General features: G+C 45.3%; 1 protein-coding gene across 7 annotated transcripts in view; it reads right to left on the bottom strand.

The window, feature by feature from the left end:
* The window catches only part of LOC139567050 (serine/threonine-protein kinase DCLK2-like), a 118,951-nt gene that overhangs the window by 76,245 nt on the left and 21,415 nt on the right, over positions 1–21,291 (bottom strand). For 4 of the 7 annotated variants that reach the window (XR_011673215.1, XM_071388480.1, XM_071388484.1 and 1 more), the window contains exons 3-8: positions 7,526–7,655; positions 7,295–7,369; positions 4,737–4,844; positions 4,417–4,470; positions 2,784–2,878; positions 900–981 (exon numbers count right to left, since the gene is read on the bottom strand). Coding sequence is in view for 6 of the 7 variants with exons in the window: in XM_071388480.1 (XP_071244581.1) it covers positions 900–981; positions 2,784–2,878; positions 4,417–4,470; positions 4,737–4,844; positions 7,295–7,369; positions 7,526–7,655 (544 nt within the window). In the remaining variant the exon portion in view is untranslated. The remainder of the gene's footprint in view (positions 1–899; positions 982–2,783; positions 2,879–4,416; positions 4,471–4,736; positions 4,845–7,294; positions 7,370–7,525; positions 7,656–21,291) is intronic. The other 3 variants (XM_071388481.1, XM_071388483.1, XM_071388482.1) reach the window with 3 other exon arrangements.

Genomic DNA, 21,291 nt, shown 5'->3' on the forward strand with positions numbered 1-21,291 from the left:
AAAAATCCTTCTTTAACCTGTCCCCTCCCCTTCATCTACACTGATTGAGGTGGATTTAACAAGTGACATCAATAAGGGATCATAGCTTTCACCTGGATTCACCTGGTCAGTCTATGTCATGGAAAGAGCAGGTGTTCATAATGTTTTGGACACTCAGCGTAGAATGACGCACAATACCTACAAGTACTTACTCTGGTAAAACTTGCATTGCAGTGAAATGAATATGATCTTTGGAGTTTCCACAACTTATGTTAAGACAAAGCGGATGAAATAAAGGATCAATGCGTTTTAATCTAATCAAAGGATAAACTCATTAATTGCCCATTAACCCAGGCAGCCTAGCTCCTACCCTAGAACTAATGTCTGGCCTCTCCTAAAGAGCGACCAGTAATATTATGCAGACACACAGCCCAAGGACGTGTTGATACCGCCTGGCTGTCTCACGCAGAAGCACACAGGTTATTTCACTTGTTCTCCGCATCACACTTCTCTGTCCCTCTGTTGTGAGTGCTGCTGTGTGCGGCACGTGTCGCTGAGTAAGCAATTCTAATATAACAACCTGAACCTGCATTGAGGCCCTAGGGGGGATTGGGGATGCATTGGGCCACGTGTTTAGGGGTGAGTGAGTGCAGGCAGGAGCTGTGAGAGTTGGCACGGAGACAGGATGACACAGGGTAAAGAGAGGAGAGGAGTAGAAGAAGGGAGGAGAGGAGAAGAGTAGGGAGGGGAGGGGAGGAGAAAGGAGTGGAGGAGAACAGAAGAGGAGAAGGGAGAAGAGAAGAAGGGAGGAGAAGGGAGAGGTTGAGAGGAGAAGGGACGGAAGAGGACAGGAGTGGAGTGGCGAGGCAAGGAGGAGGAGAGAAAACAGAAATGAAGAAAATGTCAAAGGGGACACCTACCCTCAGGACTCATGTTATAGGCCAGCTCCAGACCGTGTGAAGACACGTTCACATTGGTGGCAGACGTGTGATGTGGCGGAATCTGGAAAGGAGGACAGAAAGAAAGTAAGAGATGAAGAGAGGAGGGAAGGAGAGAGAAAAAAAAACAGAGGTCAGCATCCTTCCCCTTTCAGCCACCACTCAAGTCAAAACCTGGACACATGCATCACCATGGCAACTATAAATATCAAATATGGCACAAACAATGGATTAGAGGTCAAGGCTAGCTGGGCACAATTGTTGGTTACGTGACTCCCAATCCAATGCTTTGTTTTGACATCAATACTAGCAGGGCGATCGAATTAGCCAGTTACATCTCCAGAGTAATACAACAGGACAGGTCCGCTTCATAACATCGATCCAGAACTAAGCCCTGGGATCTAGGGACATTGACTAATGGTTTTGCTTTAAGTAGCATGCATTTGAAATCCAATATAATGCCATGACAGAGTGTCAGGATAACCAGCTCATGGATCCCCGTAGTGTTTTATAGTGCTTCAGAGTTCTGACAGGAAACTAATACAAAACACCCCCGCAATTAAATTGTATAGTTTGGTACTGGCACTTACCCTGTATATGGCTTACATTCTTCTGTTTGTTTCCCTTTCTTATGTTTATTTTGATATTGAATACTGCACTGTCGGGAAGGGCTAGCAAGTTAAGCATTTCACTGTACTTGTGCAGGCCTTTTGAATTTATTTCAATTGACTGATTTCCTTATATGAACTGTAACTCAGTAAAATCTTTGAAATTGTCGCATGTTGGATGTATATTTTTGTTCATTATAGTTTGGTAAGAAAATGTTTGATATTAGACTTTAAATCAATTATTAGATAGGTAGCTCAATGGAAAGCTAAGAACGTGTTTTTGTAGAATCGTCTTCTCTGTATTGCTCTTACAGTTCTCCATTCTGTGGACGTTGTGTGCCTACCCAAACTCAAAACAAAGTGAGCAGGTATATATATCACTGTGTTAATTATGCATTTGGCGTAAAATAAGTGTTTTGCCCTTCAGAACAGTACAGGGTGTTAGGAACTGTCTTAAATGGATAGGCCTCACCTACTGTCACTTATCAGGCAGAGAAAGAGGAAACACTAACTTTAATGGATCGAAATGATGACCAATGTTGAAAATAATGAATAATTTGACGAGAGGCTTTTTCCAAAAGAGACAGCTGTGATGGCTGTTTGAATAGGTTATATGGGTTATTATAAGACTGCTTTTTCAAGCATTCTTGGCTTTCACATACGACAGAATCCGCCAAGTCATCTCAGTAATCTTTTCTATTATGGAAGAGAAGTTCTTTCAACACTTCTAGAAATACACGGACCATAAGGCTTATTTCTGTTACCTGGACTAGAAAAATGTATGCATTATTTAGTACACTCTCTAAAGGAGGAGTCTCAAGGTGAAACACCTTTGAACTGGGTGGATTACATCATCAATCTTTCTTTTCAATACGTTATTTTGTGATGTCTTTCAGAGTAACTAAGTTCTATCAAACGTTATGGACCTGCCAAGTAAACACGGTGTAGGTGTTGCCAAACTGTAATAATCATCTTGAGAAAGTTTAAGTGCTGTTGTCTCCACTGTCAACAGATTCAAGTGTTCTGGCCAACCACTATTCCTGATCTAGTGCACTTGAGGTTAAATCATTTGCTACTATATGGTTATTTATAGCATATGTCTAAATATACAATCACTCTTCCTATACAGGTACATACAGTACACTATCATTATCTAGAGATTATAAGTGGTGTGTGTGTGAGACACGGTGTGTGTGTGTGTGTGTGTGTGTGTGTGTGTGTGTGTGTGTGTGTGTGTGTGTGTGAGTGAGTGACTTACCTTGAAGCTGTGTATACTTCGGGGGCTGGTGGGGGAGGAGCTGTTGGATTTGGTGGACTTGGGGGTGGAGATCGTACTGCTGGGGACACCATTGACTGGAGAGGAGAGAGAGAGAGAAAAGGAGAGAAGGAGAGAGGGAGGAAGCCATAGTAAGACAATGATAGGGCTAGGGTTGGCCCAACAGGATGTGCTGATGTGGGGAAGGGCAAACGAGAGAGGAAGTCCTTTTTGCTCTGGAGAGATGTGGCTGTTTAAAAGTGTATTACTGTTATTACATTGTGTATTCTATTTTTCTTAATTTCTTTGAACACTAAAGGAAATGCCTCTATCACAGGAAGTGATATACGATAGGGCAGGAAGTCCATGTGTGACACAACAAAGTTCACTTTGAATGGGTTTACTTTCACTTGAGTGACAAAGCTCTGTACTAACAGTTCTCCACTACGAATTCAAGTCCATGTGAGTGCTAGATTTTCTTCAGGTGTGTGGCGTTTCGTGTCTAGAACTGCGTGTGACTGTCCAACTTCCTGTCCGGTCCCCTGTGGGGGGAAGCAGGTTGTGTTTGGCTCCAGCAGACAGACACGCAGGGTCACCCCAGGTGCCTCCGCAGGCTGCCTGGATAATCTGTCTGCAGCTAAGGCCACACGAAAGCTACGACCCTGAGGGTTCAAGGGTACCTCAAGCAGCCTACCTCCAGGAACCTCCCTGTGTCACAAACAGTCCTCTCCTCAAACAACAGGGCCAGGCATGGCCTTTCTTTGGAGAAGTCGGCTGTATTGGTAATGGTAGTGTATTTCTGTGAAAGGCCTCATCTAGGTTCTTGGCAGGTACACTGCCACACGCTGTACCCGTTCCCTGAGACAACCAATCTGGACAGTCAGAACCACCAATACAGTACAGCACCTACTAGGGAATGTGATGCCAGACAACTGATGTGATTATTCAATTCAATTAGAAGGGCTCAGTGAAAGCAGCTGAAGACTAAAGCACTGAGGCTAATTTAGTACATGGGTTTGTATCAGCCAGTCCTGCACCAGTCTGTGCTCAGATTAGATGCATACTGCAGAAGCCAGAGAGAGTTTCTGGGCCAGAGGCAGGAAGAGAGGAAAGAAAAATAGAGAGCGAAAAAGAGAGAGAGCAAGGGCCAGAGAAAGAGAGGGGGAGAAAGAGAGAGATATCCAGAGATCTTTAAATAGTCTTGGGTCAGGGTGGCAGGCCAGGGAGGTCCACAGTGGAGCAGAGCTCCTTCTGAGTAATTGATGGCACTTCCCTACACAGCAGGAGTCTGACTGGCATTACAATATACTGGTCTGAAAGAGACTAACTGGACCTCTCACAGGGCCCCGTTAGCCACAAGGTCAACCTCAGGCCACGGGTGCACTGATCAAGACTCCAAGCATTCAGGAACTTCAAAAGGGTTTAATTGGTGCCCTCTCTGAGAAAGACTCATGTAGTGATTATTGTTAACATATTGTGGTGATGATTAAGGCCAGGAGATATTCCTGGTTAGGCTTCATGCTCAGGGGAAAGCTCAAGGTCCTAGTAATGATGGCTAGCTAGATGAAATGAGTGGTTTGTTGTGGTTGGGTAATGGGCCAATAGAGTGGGCAGTGCAGGATGTCAACAGGCTTACCTGGGGATTTAACAGGAGACTGGCTACTGGTGGAGTAATGGATTGGTCTTCTTACTGCAGAGAGAAAGAGAGAGAATTGCAAAAAACTATTTTACAGCTTGAGGTTTCAATGTCCAACTTAAAGCCTCATAATCAATTTCTAACTGAGCTTAAAATAAATGTTTGGTAATTGGCCAAATGGCCTGTAGCCTGCCAAATTCCTGCAACTCTTTTTGAGGTGATTACACTAGTTAGTGTCAGATGAAAATCAGTTACTCAGTCCATCACCCAATAACTGTGTGTGTGTGTTTGTTTGTGTGTACGTGCATGCATGTGTATACCTATGCCAGGGGACTTGATACGGCGTGAGAGTCCAGGGCTCTTGCTCCCAGCAGCCCTTGTTGGAGTGGGCGAGCGAGCAGAGTATGAGGACTTGAGCACCCGGCATTCTGTGAAGACAACACACACAGGGTTAAAACCACACTCACACACCGTCACACACCGACCTCATTTCCTATCTAGCACAATTCAATAGAGTCCCCAGTGTTCCAGTCAAACTATTCTAAAATAGCTCCAGCTAGGAACTAGCTCTCAATATATTTGGCTCTCTTTGAGAAAGCATTAAGTACGGAGCGTTCAAGAAGTTAAGAATGTTTCATTCACGCAGAGCTTTCCACAAAAAAAACTCAGTTAAGCATTTGCTTTTTCCAAACGAACACCACATGTGCAATCGTCTGTGGCTCTGTGCGCGTCATAACTACATGAAAAATTCACAAGCTGTGGTAATTACGCTATCGTGTTTGCTGCCTGCTGCGCTGCTACCAACGCCGTTGTGTTAGTAGCGTTTCACAGAGGTGCGTACACCAGCTGACAGAGCTGACAGAGGTGCGCTGCTGGAGCAGTAGGTGTCGGGGTAACGAGGTTGGTGGTTCAACTGTTTCAGTGGTGCTGCACAGACACATAAAACAGTGGAGGCTGTTGAGGGGAGGACGGCTCATAATAATGGCTGGAACGGAGTGAATGGAATGGTATCAAACATGTATTTGATACCATTCCACTGATCCCGCTCCAGCCGCTACCACGAGCCCCGTCCTCCCCAATTAAGGTCCCACCAACCTCCTGTGATACAGAGTTGTTTTAGCAGCGTTGACAACAGACAGAGCGAGCTGCGTTCAGGAGCAGCATATGACTGGTTACTGTAATGAGACTAGTGGTTAAACTGTCTGGGTTCCTGTCAGATGCTGTTAATTGGGGGGTGTTACAGTGTTAGACGCTATTATGACACCATGAACACAGAGGAGGTACCAACCAGCTGTGGCCAATTGGAGACAAATGATTCCCTATAAAGTGGACATGACCCAAGCCTGTTATTGGAGCAGACCCCAGGTGCGATTCTGTTTACTACAATGCAAGCTACTGTACCATGCAAGTTTGTTTACTTGCAGTGTTGACTTTTTATATCGTTCCCTAAACCGTGTTTGGATTTGACACTGTTCTCCACAATTGAGTCTGACAGTGCAACAGCCCCTTGGGACTCCTGTAAGACACTGTGCAAAGACTTAGCAGCTGAAAAGCGGAACCTAGAGCAAACACTTGTTTTTGAGAAGACCTAATTCTTCAAATGGAGCATGGCAGGAGAAGTAGGACAAGGAAGCGCTAAAACAACTGAAGAACAGATTCAGCTGAAGAAACTAAACACTCATCGTTAGAACAAACAGTGTTTACACCTGTGTGTGTGTGTGTGTTTTAAAGATGCACTATGCAGAAATCACTCTGCCATTTCCTTGTTGCTAACATTCTAATAGTTTGCCTAATTTCTGTTTATGTGAAAAAACAAGCAAGTATAGTGTAGAGAATCATTGTACCATATAAACTGCTGTGAAATATATTTTCAGCTGGTGTACAAAACCGAAAGTAAAAAGACACAAAAAAGAAAACTTAAAAATGGGCCATATAGAAAGAGCACATAGAACAGATCTACCGCTTCTTAGACTTGCTTTCAATGCGAGTGACAGATCTATACCTCACATTTCTATGTGAATTTTGTCAGGTTGTCCAAAAAGTGACATATTGCAGCTTTAAATGTTATGTTACAGGAGCAACACTAAGAAAACAGGATGTAGCTAGAACCTTGGGGATAGTTTGGAGAAGTGTCTAAAATTAGCCTGTTTGGATTTAATACACAGTACATCCTGTCTCCACCTTATCTACCACAGAGGATAGGGGACTGCAGAGGAGTTGTACTGGCATCGGCCTGCTTAAGATAACAATGGGTTAGCTATGGACTAAAGAGGCCATATCCTGCTGCAGTAAGGGGTATCGCTGCGGACATATTTTAAGTGATTTTCAAGAACGTCTTCTTTTCAACATGGGGATGGTACATATTCACATAATGACATTCACTGAAGAACCCTGGAATGGAATGTACTACTACAACTACACCCTACAAAATGTGACTGCAGCCACTTTCCCCTACAGAAGTCAGGAATCTGTGTGTTGAGACCGATAGTCTCACACATACTGTAATCAATAGTCTCCTCCTCTTGGAGGAGAGGAAGGAATTAAGATATTGAGTGATGATCACACTATGTTAGAGTCATGATTAAGTATCACGAGTCACCGGAACCACTTTTAGAACAATTATGAGTCTCATTCAACTGAGAAAATGAACGTTCACAATTGTATGGTTGACAGATAATTATCATGACACACTTCATCCTGACTTCTAGTATGAAAAGGGGAAAGTGGTTTGGCATTGACATCTCTTTAGGGAAGCTACACTATGAGAGACAGAAAGGAGGGGTGCGTCCAAAATGCCAACCTATTCCCAAAAGAGTACACTCCTTTTCACCAGAGCCCTATGGAGGCTCTATAGGGAATAGTGTGCAATTTTTATGACCTTTATTTAACCAGGAAGTCCCATTGAGGTCAGAAGACCTCTTTGCCGAGGGAGACCTGGCATGTCCCACGCACCCTATGAAGGAAATAGGAAGGAAAGAGGGAGGAAAGGGTTGGGACAGAGAGGCCATAGAAATATAGACACTAAAACAGGAATCTACATCTATTTCTATAAGAGAGACCAAGGTTTCACAACATACAGGTGATGTTAGATTTAGTTAGTCAGGCCTACCAGTCACAAAGGCTACAGAAGCCTTACCACTGTGATCCAACAGGAAGTCATCCTGGGCGTAGCGGTACTTCTCTGGGCCGCACGCGATGAACACGTCGTCCTCGCCGAAGAAGTCCTGGAGACAGGTGATCTGGGGAGAGGGAGAGAGGGAGAGAGAGGGAGAGAGAAGGAGAGAGAGGGAGGGAGAGAGAGGGAGAGAGAGGGAGAGAGAGGGAGAGAGAGGGAGAGAGAGGGAGAGAGAGGGAGAGAGAGGGAGAGAGAGGGAGAGAGAGGGAGAGAGAGGGAGAGAGAGAGTGAGATGTGCAGAGGAAGGTAAGCTAGAAGAGGAATCATGTGTAGGTCCTTGAGTTTAGAGGAAAAACTCTGGGCACTAGTTATAGAAATATTATGGGCCCTCGCGAGACATCTTCTAAAGGTCTGTCTGATGGGGTGTACCCATGCCATGCATCTCTGTGGAGAATCAACTCATTTCATTTGTGGAAACAGTAGCTCATCCGCCATTTAATATGCAGACAGAAGCCGAATGGGAATCCAATCGTTTCACACCCTATTGTACTCACTATTGCATAATCTCTGTGTGAACATCCCACTCTCCAGGACATAGTCTTTCAGATGGTTCTACTAAACACCATTATATTATAGCTGGATCCCACTCTGGTACAACTGGAGGAGAAGAAGGGGACATTATTATAATACATGTCATGTTGTTGAAGGATGTCTGTGGTATTTCATTATTTTCCGCGCATCACTGTGTGTGTGTGTGTGTGTGTGTGTGTGTGTGTGTGTGTGGCTACATGCTGACGGCTCGCTCGAACAGCCCAATTAAAATCTGTCTGTGATGTGATAGCTCTTTCATGGTTGCTAAGCTCAGTGCCACAATGGACGAGGCAACACTTTACAGCTTACAGCAAAGAGCTGAGGGTCAAAATATCACAACAATAAAGTACTGCAGAGTCTAAATACACTGTCATGTGAGGAAATCACTGCAGCAAGCATTTCTGTTGCGTAGGCTGTTTCTTTATCTCTCTCTCTTTCACCTTCCATCTCCATTTTGTCTTCTCTCCACCTCCAGGTTAGTGTTTTTCGTCATGAATCTTGCCCTGGAGGCAGCTCTGCAGATTGGTCACTAGCTGGCACATGATTCTAAACCTAACCTTAACCACACTGCTAACCCTAATGCCTAACCCTAACCTTACATTCATTTTGACTTGCAGCTGGCCCATCTAGCAGACATCTCAGTTCTGCTTCCAGGGCAAGATTCATGACAATAAACGTCAACCTGCCTTCCACCTCTCCTTTCTCTCATGTAATATCGATAGCTACCATGATTTAATCGCACAAAGCAGGAGGGAGTTGCGGCTACATTACTTATCCACACACACACACAAGCTCCTCTGCATTACTGTGGTAGTGAATTCAGCCCAGGCAGGCAGGGAGTATCAGTGGGTGGACAGGCAGGAAGGGGATTCCTTTATCATCATCATCATCATCATCATCATCATCTCACCCCCACACATCCCACTCATACCCTGGGAGAGGGGAGAGAGGGTTGACTGGTTGGAGCCAGTGAGGTAGGCAGATGGGACAGCCACAGAAGCTTGGGGGTTGAGGCAGTGGAAGAGGGACTGTGTGTGGTGGGCCTGGACTCTGGAGCAGATGGAGAGCAGTCTGCTGGAGGACCTTCCAGATTTATAAATATGCAAACTCAAAACAGCAACAGCCATCATAACACATTGACCAAAATCCTCTTCCAAAACAGATTCCAAATCTCCTCCATCCCCACACATCATTTTTAGAGCTCAGCCAGAAACTCTGTCACGCTGACTTAATACATGAATGGATGACTTGACTTGGCAGTGTGTTGTGAGGCAAAATCAAAATCAATAGCCATTGGAGGCTGAGAGAGACAGACAGACAGAGACAGGCAGGAACACAGAGAGACAGGAGACAGGAGACAGACAGGAGACAGGAGACAGAGACAGGAGACAGGAGACAGACAGGAGACAGGAGACAGAGACAGACAGGAGACAGAGACAGAGACAGACAGGAGACAGACAGGAGACAGACAGGAGACAGACAGGAGACAGACAGGAGACAGAGACAAAGAGAGATAAGCAGAGACAGACAGAGAGAGATAAACAGACAGAGAGACAAACAGAGACAGACAGAGACAGGCAGGAGACAGAGACAGGCAGGAGACAGGAGACAGGCAGGAGACAGGAGACAGACAGGAGACAGACAGGAGACAGACAGGAGACAGAGACAGGAGACAGACAGGAGACAGACAGGAGACAGACAGGAGACAGGAGACAGAGACGAGACAGGAGACAGGAGACAGACAGGAGACAGACAGGAGACAGACAGGAGACAGACAGGAGACAGACAGGAGACAGAGACAGGAGACAGACAGGAGACAGACAGGAGACAGACAGGAGACAGACAGGAGACAGACAGGAGACAGACAGGAGACAGACAGGAGACAGACAGGAGACAGAGACAAAGAGAGATAAGCAGAGACAGACAGAGAGAGATAAACAGACAGAGAGAGACAGAGACAGGCAGGAGACAGAGACAGGCAGGAGACAGAGACAGGAGACAGACAGGAGACAGAGACAGGAGACAGAGACAGGAGACAGAGACAGGAGACAGACAGGAGACAGACAGGAGACAGACAGGAGACAGACAGGAGACAGACAGGAGACAGAGACAAAGAGAGATAAGCAGAGACAGACAGAGAGAGATAAACAGACAGAGAGACAAACAGAGACAGACAGAGACAGAGAGCGGTGAGGTGAGAGGAGGCGTGTGTGTTTGGCAGGCAGTGGCTCTTGGGTGGCATAGCTGAAATGGCTGCCATTCCTCAGCCGGGATCACTCACACTGAGCAGCTGATAACCCGGACAACCAGCCATATGTTGGCATCGTCATGGCGACGGCTTTAAGACCGGGAGCAGTAGACATTGCTGGAACACTTCAGCTGCCTTTGATGATCTTTCCGATTGGATGAATGCCTTCACAACACATATGTAACCTACAGGCTACTGATCCTATGAGATGTGATAGTATACATGCACCATGGATCAAGTCCAGAACCATGAGTACATTGTTAATGAAAAGGACAAACCATATAAGCTAATGTCGTAAGCTGCTCAGTGGTACTGCCAAGTATTAGTACTTTACTAGGATCCCCATTAGCTGCTGCTAACACAGCAAATACTCTTCCTGGGATCCACACCAAACACACTACAGACTCATGTAAAACATTCTAAATATGCAGACTCACAGTGACACATCAAATATTCTCAGAATCTAATGCCATAAGCATAAGCTGACATAATAGTAAAGTTCAGAACACTGCAGATCTAGGGTTAGAAAAGCCAGTAGTTTTCCATCCAACCAGGGCTGAGCTCTGTACAGTCCAGACATTCTGCATTATGGGGACACAGTACAGCGTGTGACAGAGTCCGCATTATGACGGCACGGTGTGTGACAGCCAGCAGCCTCAGACTGCTGAGGTGGCCTTGTCACCGTGTCCCCTGCCTGGGTACAGGCCAGTGGTGATGACACCAGCAGACAGGACAGGAGATGTTGGTGACAGTGCGGGGGGGGGGGGGGGGGATCTCTGGGATCTGGAAAAGCAATACGGCACTATTATGGGTACAGTACACAACACAAGCCCAACACTTTTCACTTTCACACAGACGTTTGACAATTTGACCACAGAAGAGGAACTAGTTAGTCTGTTCTGAATTCACCTTTTAGTTGTCAGAGAGGAGAGTGAATTAGACAGGGTCATTTTGTATCGCCCCTGGAATTGATTGCCACCTGGGAAACCACTGTGGCGACCCCACAGCGATGTGATTGTCCAGGAGGCTTCAGGCCTGGCTACCATCGTGGCTGAATAGGACTACTGTAGATCACTGTGGGTCATTTAAGATGGCCTGTGGTTCCCAGGAGGCCAAGGACAGATGGAGATAAGGGGGATACACTCACAGGATTTTGGAAAGAAAGAGAGGCGAGAAAGAAGGGATAAGAGAGGTCTTTAAACAAGGTTGTTTACAAAATGTCTGCTCCCACAGCTTGCCAGAAGAAGCACAGTCCCAATTTTGCCGATCACATCCTCTGGAGAGCATCCTCTCTAAGTGCATACTGAGGCCACGGTACCGTCTGGGGGAATAGTAGAGAACAGATTAATAAGGCAGGATGAGGATGTCAGACCTCATAGTCCATGTTGCTGTTTGTGTTCCCTTGACAACCGCTGCCAGGATCAACAACAGCCAATGGCACACAGACCCTGTCAGGTTGAATTAGTCCTATCAGGGAGATGAATCGTTTGGGGGAGGGATCTTGTGGCTGTGTGTCTTTGGGGTGTGTGTCTTTGGTGAGTGTGTGTTCATCTTATGTGTGTGTCTGTGTTTCTTTGGGGTGACATCTGTAATCTCAGTTTGCCCTCCCATCTCACACACTTGTTCTAATTTGGACCTTTCCTTGTTCTCTGTCTATCCCTCTCTGCCTCTGGTCTCCCCATCTCTCCTATTCTGCCCTGGCCGACCCAGCAACAGAGAGAAATATGGGTTGAGGACTTGGGGGGCAAAACACACCCCCTAAAACAGCTGCTGTTGTATGAGAAAGTCAGAACTAAAATATCGTATTTCATATTTAATTAACGACTGTTTACTAGTGGTTCCATTATGAGGTTGGCATTTAGATCGACAATGGGATGTTCCTATGAGGATATTGATGTGAAAAATCCATCATGTCAGGCTCATGCTGTGGGCTATAAAATAACAATTTAAACAGATTAAAACATTCAGGATGATGTTATTACTTGCTAGAAGACAGCATGTTTGGAAAACCATCAACAAAAAAGACATTGCTCATCCTAATTTCTTAATTCCATTCTTTTAGATGTGTGTATTGTTAGATACTACTGTACTGTTGGAGCTAGAGAAACAATAACATCTGCTAGATATGTGTATGCAACCAATAAAATTTGATTTGACATTGATGTGAGCTAAAATATCCCTTTCACCCAATGGAGAATTGGGCTAAATTATCCCCGAAAGGGACGTGGACTCTGACTGAACTGACAGATGTGAAGGCCATTGAGCTAACAACCACTGTGGGACAGAAAGAATCCTACCCAGCTCTCATACAGGACAAGCTATACTGAACATCACGAGACCTTTAGTGTCTTGAAACGGAGCTGGAATGTCATCACTCTTTCACAGAGAAAAAGATACTCATCAACTGAAAAGCAAGACAGCGGTTCTCATAAAAGGTGAGTGGAGTAGACTAGGCTACAGCTCTTGATGGTTGCTTACTTCCCTTTCCATAATGAAGGTGGTAGCGGGTCGATTAGTGGATGTACTCTGAGGCGCTGCAGTGGGAGTGAGGATGAAAATAGAGACCCCATTATCATCATCATCACCACCACAGGCCTGACAGCATCATGGGGTGGGAGGGTGACAGTAATAAGAGGGTGAGAGGGGGTGGGATCTCCCAGAATGGAGGAGAGAGGGAGTGAAGAAAGAGAGGGATGGTTTGGGAGAGAGAGCTGGTTTATGCAGGAGAGAAGAGCAAGGAGGGAGGGAAAAGGAGGGGGATAGTTTCGAAGGAGCGAGAGAGAGGGAAACTCTGTGCCTGCTGCCTTCAGCAAGGTCGTGGTAGAGTACTGCAATGCACAGCACCATGGGACAGGAGTCAGGACAGAGTGCATTGTGGGATATTGGGGTTGTCCTCACACGGGTTATCAACTATTCAGAACCGTAGGCTACACACCATAAGTACGAACATGCAAATGAATCCTCCTCATTCCAAATGTATGATAATTGTATTCCTCTTTTTAAGACTGATGAGCTAGTTAGTTACTCTACAGTGCAGGATACGTAAACTGTTGCTTAATCTGTGAGTGGAGTGTAGACTACAGGTTCATTATTTTAGATTAGAGTGGTAACTCTCCTCCCTCATGTTAGACAACCAGCCTTTGACGAGACAGAGGGAGAGGACAAACAGAGCTAGGGGGAGAAATTAAGCTCATCATTAGCTAGCTGCGCTGAATTAAGACTAGCGATTAGCAGCTAAACACTGTAGGCTTTTTACCAGCGCAAATTCCAGTTGGCCTCAAATCGATACGGAGGTGGCTTTTGAATAGCCTAAACCACCAAACAACTGCAAAAAGGAGCTGGCTTTAGTATTCATCAGGCCTTCCTCAGTGAGACCAGACAACGGCAGCAGCCAGCAGAAACCAGTCAAAGTAATTCGCTTACATTCAAATCTCAGTTGAGGGAACATTCATTCTGAGAACCTTTAACAGAGTAGTACCAAATGAGCTTGTCACTGTGGATTCTCTGCTACCAGGCCTTTTAGATGGAAAACCACGGCAATATAACATGATACATACTTAATGAGTTTTATATTACGACACCTCAAGAAAAATGGCTATTCCTCAGTGAAGGCGAATAGCTCCGAGAACGGTGACAACAAAATCTAAATGTCAGAGAGCTTCTTGCTCTATAAAAACACAAGTATTGCTGGCTGCTGGTGAAATCCCTGTAGCTAAAGACTAGCCTAACTCCCCTGTAGACAACTGAACTCTGGCACACCAGACTACAGAGAACTCAGCCCAGCAGGCATCTCTCTTACACACTCAGACAGCCAGCTGTGTCTCCCCTCTGAGATCTGAGTCACATCCCTGCGCAGTGACATGATCCTATAACGTAATACAGTACACCCCCTCTGATCCTATACCATAATACAGTACACCCCCTTTGATCCTATACCCTAATACAGTATACCCCCTCTGATCCTCAACCCTAATACAGTACACCCCCTCTGATCCTCAACCCTAATACAGTACACCCCCCTCTGATCCTATACCATAATACAGTACACCCCCTCTGATCCTATACCATAATACAGTACACCCCCTTTGATCCTATACCCTAATACAGTACACCCCCTTTGATCCTATACCCTAATACAGTACACCCCCTCTGATCCTATACCGTAATACAGTACACCCCCTCTGATCCTATACCGTAATACAGTACACCCCCTCTGATCCTATACCGTAATACAGTACACCCCCTCTGATCCTATACCGTAATACAGTACACCCCTTCTGATCCTATACCGTAATACAGTACACCCCCTCTGATCCTATACCGTAATACAGTACACCCCCTCTGATCCTATACCATAATACAGTACACCCCCTCTGATCCTATACCGTAATACAGTACACCCCCTCTGATCCTATACCCTAATACAGTACACCCCCTCTGATCCTATACCGTAATACAGTACACCCCTTCTGATCCTATACCGTAATACAGTACACCCCCTCTGATCCTATACCGTAATACAGTACACCCCCTCTGATCCTATACCATAATACAGTACACCCCCTCTGATCCTATACCCTAATGCAGTACACCCCCTCTGATCCTATACCCTAATGCAGTACACCCCCTCTGATCCTATACCATAATACAGTACACCCCCTCTGATCCTATACCATAATACAGTACACCCCCTCTGATCCTATACCGTAATACAGTACACCCCTTCTGATCCTATACCGTAATACAGTACACCCCCTCTGATCCTATACCGTAATACAGTACACCCCCTCTGATCCTATACCATAATACAGTACACCCCCTCTGATCCTATACCCTAATGCAGTACACCCCCTCTGATCCTATACCCTAATGCAGTACACCCCCTCTGATCCTATACCATAATACAGTACACCCCCTCTGATCCTATACCCTAATGCAGTACACCCCCTCTGATCCTATACCCTAATACAGTACACCCCCTCTGATCCTATACCCTAATACAGTACACCCCTTCTGATCCTATACCGTAATACAGTACACCCCCTCTGATCCTATACCGTAATACAGTACACCCCCTCTGATCCTATACCATAATACAGTACACCCCCTCTGATCCTATACCGTAATGCAGTACACCCCCTCTGATCCTATACCCTAATACAGGGAGATGAGAGGCTGCGGGGCTCAGGCTAGTGCTGCAGCATGCAAAGTGAAAACATCTTCCTGCACACGCCGTACTGATTGATCTGCACACAGTCACCCCCATCCCCTGCAGAGAGAGGGAGGGAGAGGGTAGCTGGCTGGATGCTGTAGTGGAGAAAATTGCTGCGTTAATAATTGATACTTCCTGAAATGCAGCGGTGAGGGGGGATTCTGGCTTCACCGATATAAGAGAATCATTTCAAAATACAGTAAATAAAACTAAAGCATGAAGTTATACATTTACAATATGAACTACGCAAACAGATGCGGTACTACTATAGCTACCATTCTCAGTAACACAGTAAAACATTCTTAATCCCATGTACTTTGTCTATGAGTCAGCACACCAGTCTCAAGTGTGATTCACGAATCTCAGATTTTACCCACGCCTGAGTCGTGCTCCGTTCCTCTGTTCCTCACCTCCTCCAGAATCCCTGAGCCTCCCTGCTGCCCCTCCTCCATTCCCCCTTCCTTTCACTCATCCTCTTCCTCCCCTCCCGCTCTCCTCCCACTAGCACGGGCTAATGATGGAGCCCAGGGGTCTATTCTACTGTGGTACATTACAAAACGTAGATGGAAATAGGATTAATAGAGATAACATGAGTCTCGATTCTCTAGATACTCTACAATACATTTCTCATGTGTACGTTGTGTAATGTTGAACGTTGTCGAATAAGCCTCTGATCTAGCCTCCACGAAGCGTGTGGAGGAAGTCTGACGATACTGCTTCCGCTATCAAATACTGTAGAAGCACACTGGACAACACTGTCTGTCTGTTCACCTAAACATCACAGCCCTCTCCAGTCCAGCTGACAGGCCAGGGATGCACGTGTCAGACAAAACAACTCTGCCATACTCAAATGAAAAACAGGCTTATGCGTGGGCCACTAACATCAGCGTCACACCATTACATCTGTTTTGGATATTATGCACATTCATATCAACGTACAAGACATAATCCTTTGTGATATTAACCATTAGGGTATTATTAGGGTAATGTACTGAGAACAGTGGGTGAATATGATTATGTGATTAAGCCTAAACAGTGTGTGGGCTGGGCTCTGGGCCTGTATTCACAAGAGCAGGATTGCTGCTATAGGATCAGTTTTAAATAAGATTAAAATGGACTGGAGGGACCGTATCCTAGATCAGCACTACTCTGAAACGCTTTTGAATACGGGCCCAGATCAGCTGTTGAGTTATTTCAGAGCGTAAACTATCCCAGAGCCGCAGTCAGCTTCACAGGGATGCTGATAAGAAGAATGGCCCCCAGCCCCGGGCTGGTCCGGCTGGACAAACAAAACATGGTGTTGACAATGACATCAGTCAAACAATGGGCTCCCAACCACCAGAGAAGTGCTGCACGTTTTGGGCCGGCCATCAGCCACGTGCTCTCGCTCTCACTCTGTCCTCCGCCTGCTTGCTTTTTGGTTTGTCTGTTGTACACTGTCTGGATGATGGTGATGTCAGTGTCAGAGAGAAAACAGCAGTTTTGTTTTGTTGCTTACTGGATATCCTATCTAAAAACATTGACCCCTAGTGGTCTGAATATTGACTGATCTCAGGCCCTTCCTATTAAAAATTATCTCTTTGATGAACAAGTCTTATACATGGATATATTCTTTCTACAGATTATCAGCATGCACCCAATATGTTCCCCCTGTTGATGCTTATTATGCATTATGTTGAACCAAAAGATTACATGTAACAACAACAAATAGGAAATAGTTTAATATATATGTGACATTGAATTAAACAATAATGTATGTTGATGCTAATAGTATGTACAATATGTATGTTTCCATATGATAACAATAGCCTAATATATTCAATATGCTATAAACTGTTGTTTAACAGTTTCACTCAATTCATTCAAATGAAGTTAATAATTATGACACACCCCTTACTATTGTCATTGGTTGCACTAATTGCACCGCTTTTCTACATAACCTGGTTCAAGCATTCATGACATCACCCCGAAGGAGGAACGGTGATGCCGAAACGCTGGTGATTTACCCAATAAATTACTGGGAGTTTATATATACAGTGTGCAACTCTATTTTCATTGCTTACAGTTTCTTCACCTTTAGTCAGCACCGCTACATAAAATAATGTTCTCTGGGTGTGCGCCAGCTCATGTTTTTGATTTGGTTCTGTTGCTTTAACAGGAATGTTGGTGGTCTTTGTATCTCTCTCTCCTGGGTTAGGGCTGACAGGGTCTGGGTGCCATCTGCCAGGCGTGGAGGGTTGTTTCTTCTCCCCCGTAGTGGGCACTGACACCAGGCACGCCGTCTCCACATGAAGCATAAATGTAAGGAAATGGTGGAGCGATTTAACATAATATATAGATGTAATATATTCTAAAACAGATCTTTGTTGCACTACAACATCCCTCAGTATTGAGGTCATAAGGTCATCATGGTTAAGAGCGTATCAGGTGATGCCATGCTTTATCACGCAGGGTGCAGCTCCATGCAGAAGACCACAGCCCTCCTCCCCATGGCATGCAGCGCCACGTGGGGGCTTTGTGATGGTTTGCACCAACAGGCTGAGAGTGATTCAGCCTTTTCAGTCTTACTAATCCATTCCTGCCGAAGGGCACTCAAAAACAGCTTTCCCCATTCTATCTGAACACGCACATGAAAACACACACACACACACACACACACACACACACACTTTTGCCTCTTTCCATCTAGACTGGTACATTGAGGAATAACAATTTAGAATAATAACAAACTAGAAATGGATGTCATTGTCAAGTATATTAACATGCAAATTAATTTGGTTGAGTTGTCAACTAAAGTGAATTCAAAGTGAAATCCACAAAATAATGTCCCCATGTCATTGGAGGGTGTGAGGTGGATTTAAGTTAAAAGGTGGGTGAAAAAAAGACGAGATTCCCTTACGTTGATGACTTTTTTCAAATCTAATCAGTTTTCGACCTTGATTCAGCGTCATCACATTACACTTTTGGGTTGAAATGTCGTGGAAACAACATTGACTCAAGCAGTAACCAGACCCCATTCATTTCATCAGCTATAGAGGAAGAATGAAGGACACCCATCCTAATGAGATAAAAAATGGACTCTGTAGCCATGCCAACAGTGGCCCTCATCTACCGGCCATCGAGCTCATATGGATTAAGTGACTTTGCATTGAGCCGGTTACTGCACCTTGTCATCAATGACCTCTAATACAAATCGGCACTATACTGCATTTGCACTATGGACGTACACCTCTGCAAGGCACTGTATATACTCTGTACATTAGCCACGTCAGCATCCTGCCCTCGGCTTATATAGATATATCCCCTCTGTAAAAATGGTATATAGCCCCTCTGTAAAAATGGTATATAGCACCTGTGTAAAAATGGTATATTCCCATTGTAATCAACCTGTACTTGATGTTTACTGTTCTGATATTGTATATTCTGTATGATGTCTATGTGGACTTGTCTGTATTCTGTTTGGATATGGTCTACTGCTGGCAGCAGCTTCAGCAACACAACGGTTTACTATGCACCAAGGCCTACATCCTCAGACTACATACATGTAAACATAAAACCGTAGGACTAGGTTTAGTTATGAACATCCTACATGATGTTCCCAGAGAGATGTCCATCCATCTCTAAAATGAAATATGCACAACAGTGATCTAATTAACTATCAGTCAGTCAGGACTTCCTTAATTCCTGCCCCTTCATAATGGTTTGGCTCCTAGTCCCCTTCATAATGGTTTGGCTCCTAGTCCCCTTCATAATGTCTCCTGTGTCTAGTCCCCTTCATAATGGCTCCTGTGTCTAGTCCCCTTCATAATGGCTCCTGTGTCTAGTCCCCTTCATAATGGCTCCTGTGTCTAGTCCCCTTCATAATGGCTCCTGTGTCTAGTCCCCTTCATAATGGCTCCTGTGTCTAGTCCCCTTCATAATGGCTCCTGTGTCTAGTCCCCTTCATAATGGCTCCTGTGTCTAGTCCCCTTCATAATGGCTCCTGTGTCTAGTCCCCTTCATAATGGCTCCTGTGTCTAGTCCCCTTCATAATGGCTCCTGTGTCTAGTCCCCTTCATAATGGCTCCTGTGTCTAGTCCCCTTCATAATGGCTCCTGGCCTATTCACTAGGTCTGGTTAAAGGGTTGAGCGGGCAGGCCATTTCAGCCTAATCATCTCAGCAGTCCTAACAGGGCAGGCCTGTGTACCGTTCTGCTCAGGATAATGAACGAAATGTCATCCTGATGACATCACACACTGAAATAGTTGGATCGTGAAAGACCGTGGCATTGATTGTTTTTTTATTTTGACCATTTTCCCTGACATATAGACAGAGGATGTTTGGAGAATGAGTTTACAATGTGGATTGCGAAGAGCTACACATACATCTGACAGTCCATGTCAAGGCGTCAGCATGCTTCAGTTTGGCTGGCGCCTAGCACAACTCGGCTAGGCGAACGAGTGTGCTCGCATATTCCCTTCAAAAACGAGATAAAAGCAGCAATAGTACTGTTTGTCCATTTTGATACGCCATAGCCAGTATACACTTCCTCAAAAGTCTGAATTAATCTAAGATAACTCAGGAAACCGGTCATTAATTTGGTTGTTTTTGCAGAGGAGATTTTAGTCACGCAATTTTACATTTAACTAATGTAGTGCAGTACTTCTCAATAAAGAAATGTGCATGTTGAATGACAACAAAGAATTTATTGAAAAATCCCTACTGTTGACCAATCACCGATGAACGGGCGTAGACTTCGCTACCGACTTCAGCTTGCCTCCAGAAAAAAGCATGTGTGTCCGAACATCCTAACAAAACTTGCTGAAGTCCAAAATGAACAAAAACATCCCAAAATGTCTGCATAATATACGCACCACCTTTTCCAAACTGTTTCGGCTGGGAAGCATGCGGACGCCCTAAGACTAATCAAAGATGGCCAAAATCTCAAGCATTATGATAATGGCTAATAGAACATATTCTGGACATCATTCATTTGCCCATGGTAACCACAGATGATAGGAGGGTGAGGATAGGTAACATCTCCACCCCGCTGATCCTCAACACTGGGGCCCCACAAGGGTGCGTTCTGAGCCCTCTCCTGTACTCCCTGTTCACCCACGACTGCGTGGCCATGCACGCCTCCAACTCAAATCATCAAGTTTGCGACACTAGTGTTAGGCTTGATTACCAACAACGACGAGACGGCCTACAGGGAGGAGGTGAGGGCCCTCGGAGTGTGGTGTCAGGAAAATAACCTCACACTCAACGTCAACAAAACAAAGGAGATGATTGTAGACTTCAGGAAACAGCAGAGGGAGCACCCCCCTATCCACATCGACGGGACAGTAGTGGAGAGGGTAGTAAGTTAAGTTCCTCGGTGTACACATCACAGAAAAACTGAATTGGTCCACCCACACAGACAGCGTTGTGAAGAAGGCGCAGCAGCGCCTCTTCAACCTCAGGAGGCTGAAGAAATTCGGCTTGTCACCAAAAGCACTCACAAACTTCTACAGATGCACAATCGAGAGCATCCTGTCGGGCTGTATCACCGCCTGGTACGGCAACTGCTCCGCCCACAACCGTAAGGCTCTCCAGAGGGTAGTGAGGTCTGCACAACGCATCACCGGGGGCAAACTACCTGCCCTCCAGGACACTTACACCACCTGATGTCACAGGAAGGCCATAAAGATCATCAAGGACAACAACCACCCGAGCCACTGCCTGTTCAC

This window comes from Salvelinus alpinus, unplaced genomic scaffold, assembly GCF_045679555.1.
Source record: "Salvelinus alpinus unplaced genomic scaffold, SLU_Salpinus.1 scaffold_41, whole genome shotgun sequence".
NCBI lineage: Eukaryota > Metazoa > Chordata > Actinopteri > Salmoniformes > Salmonidae > Salvelinus > Salvelinus alpinus.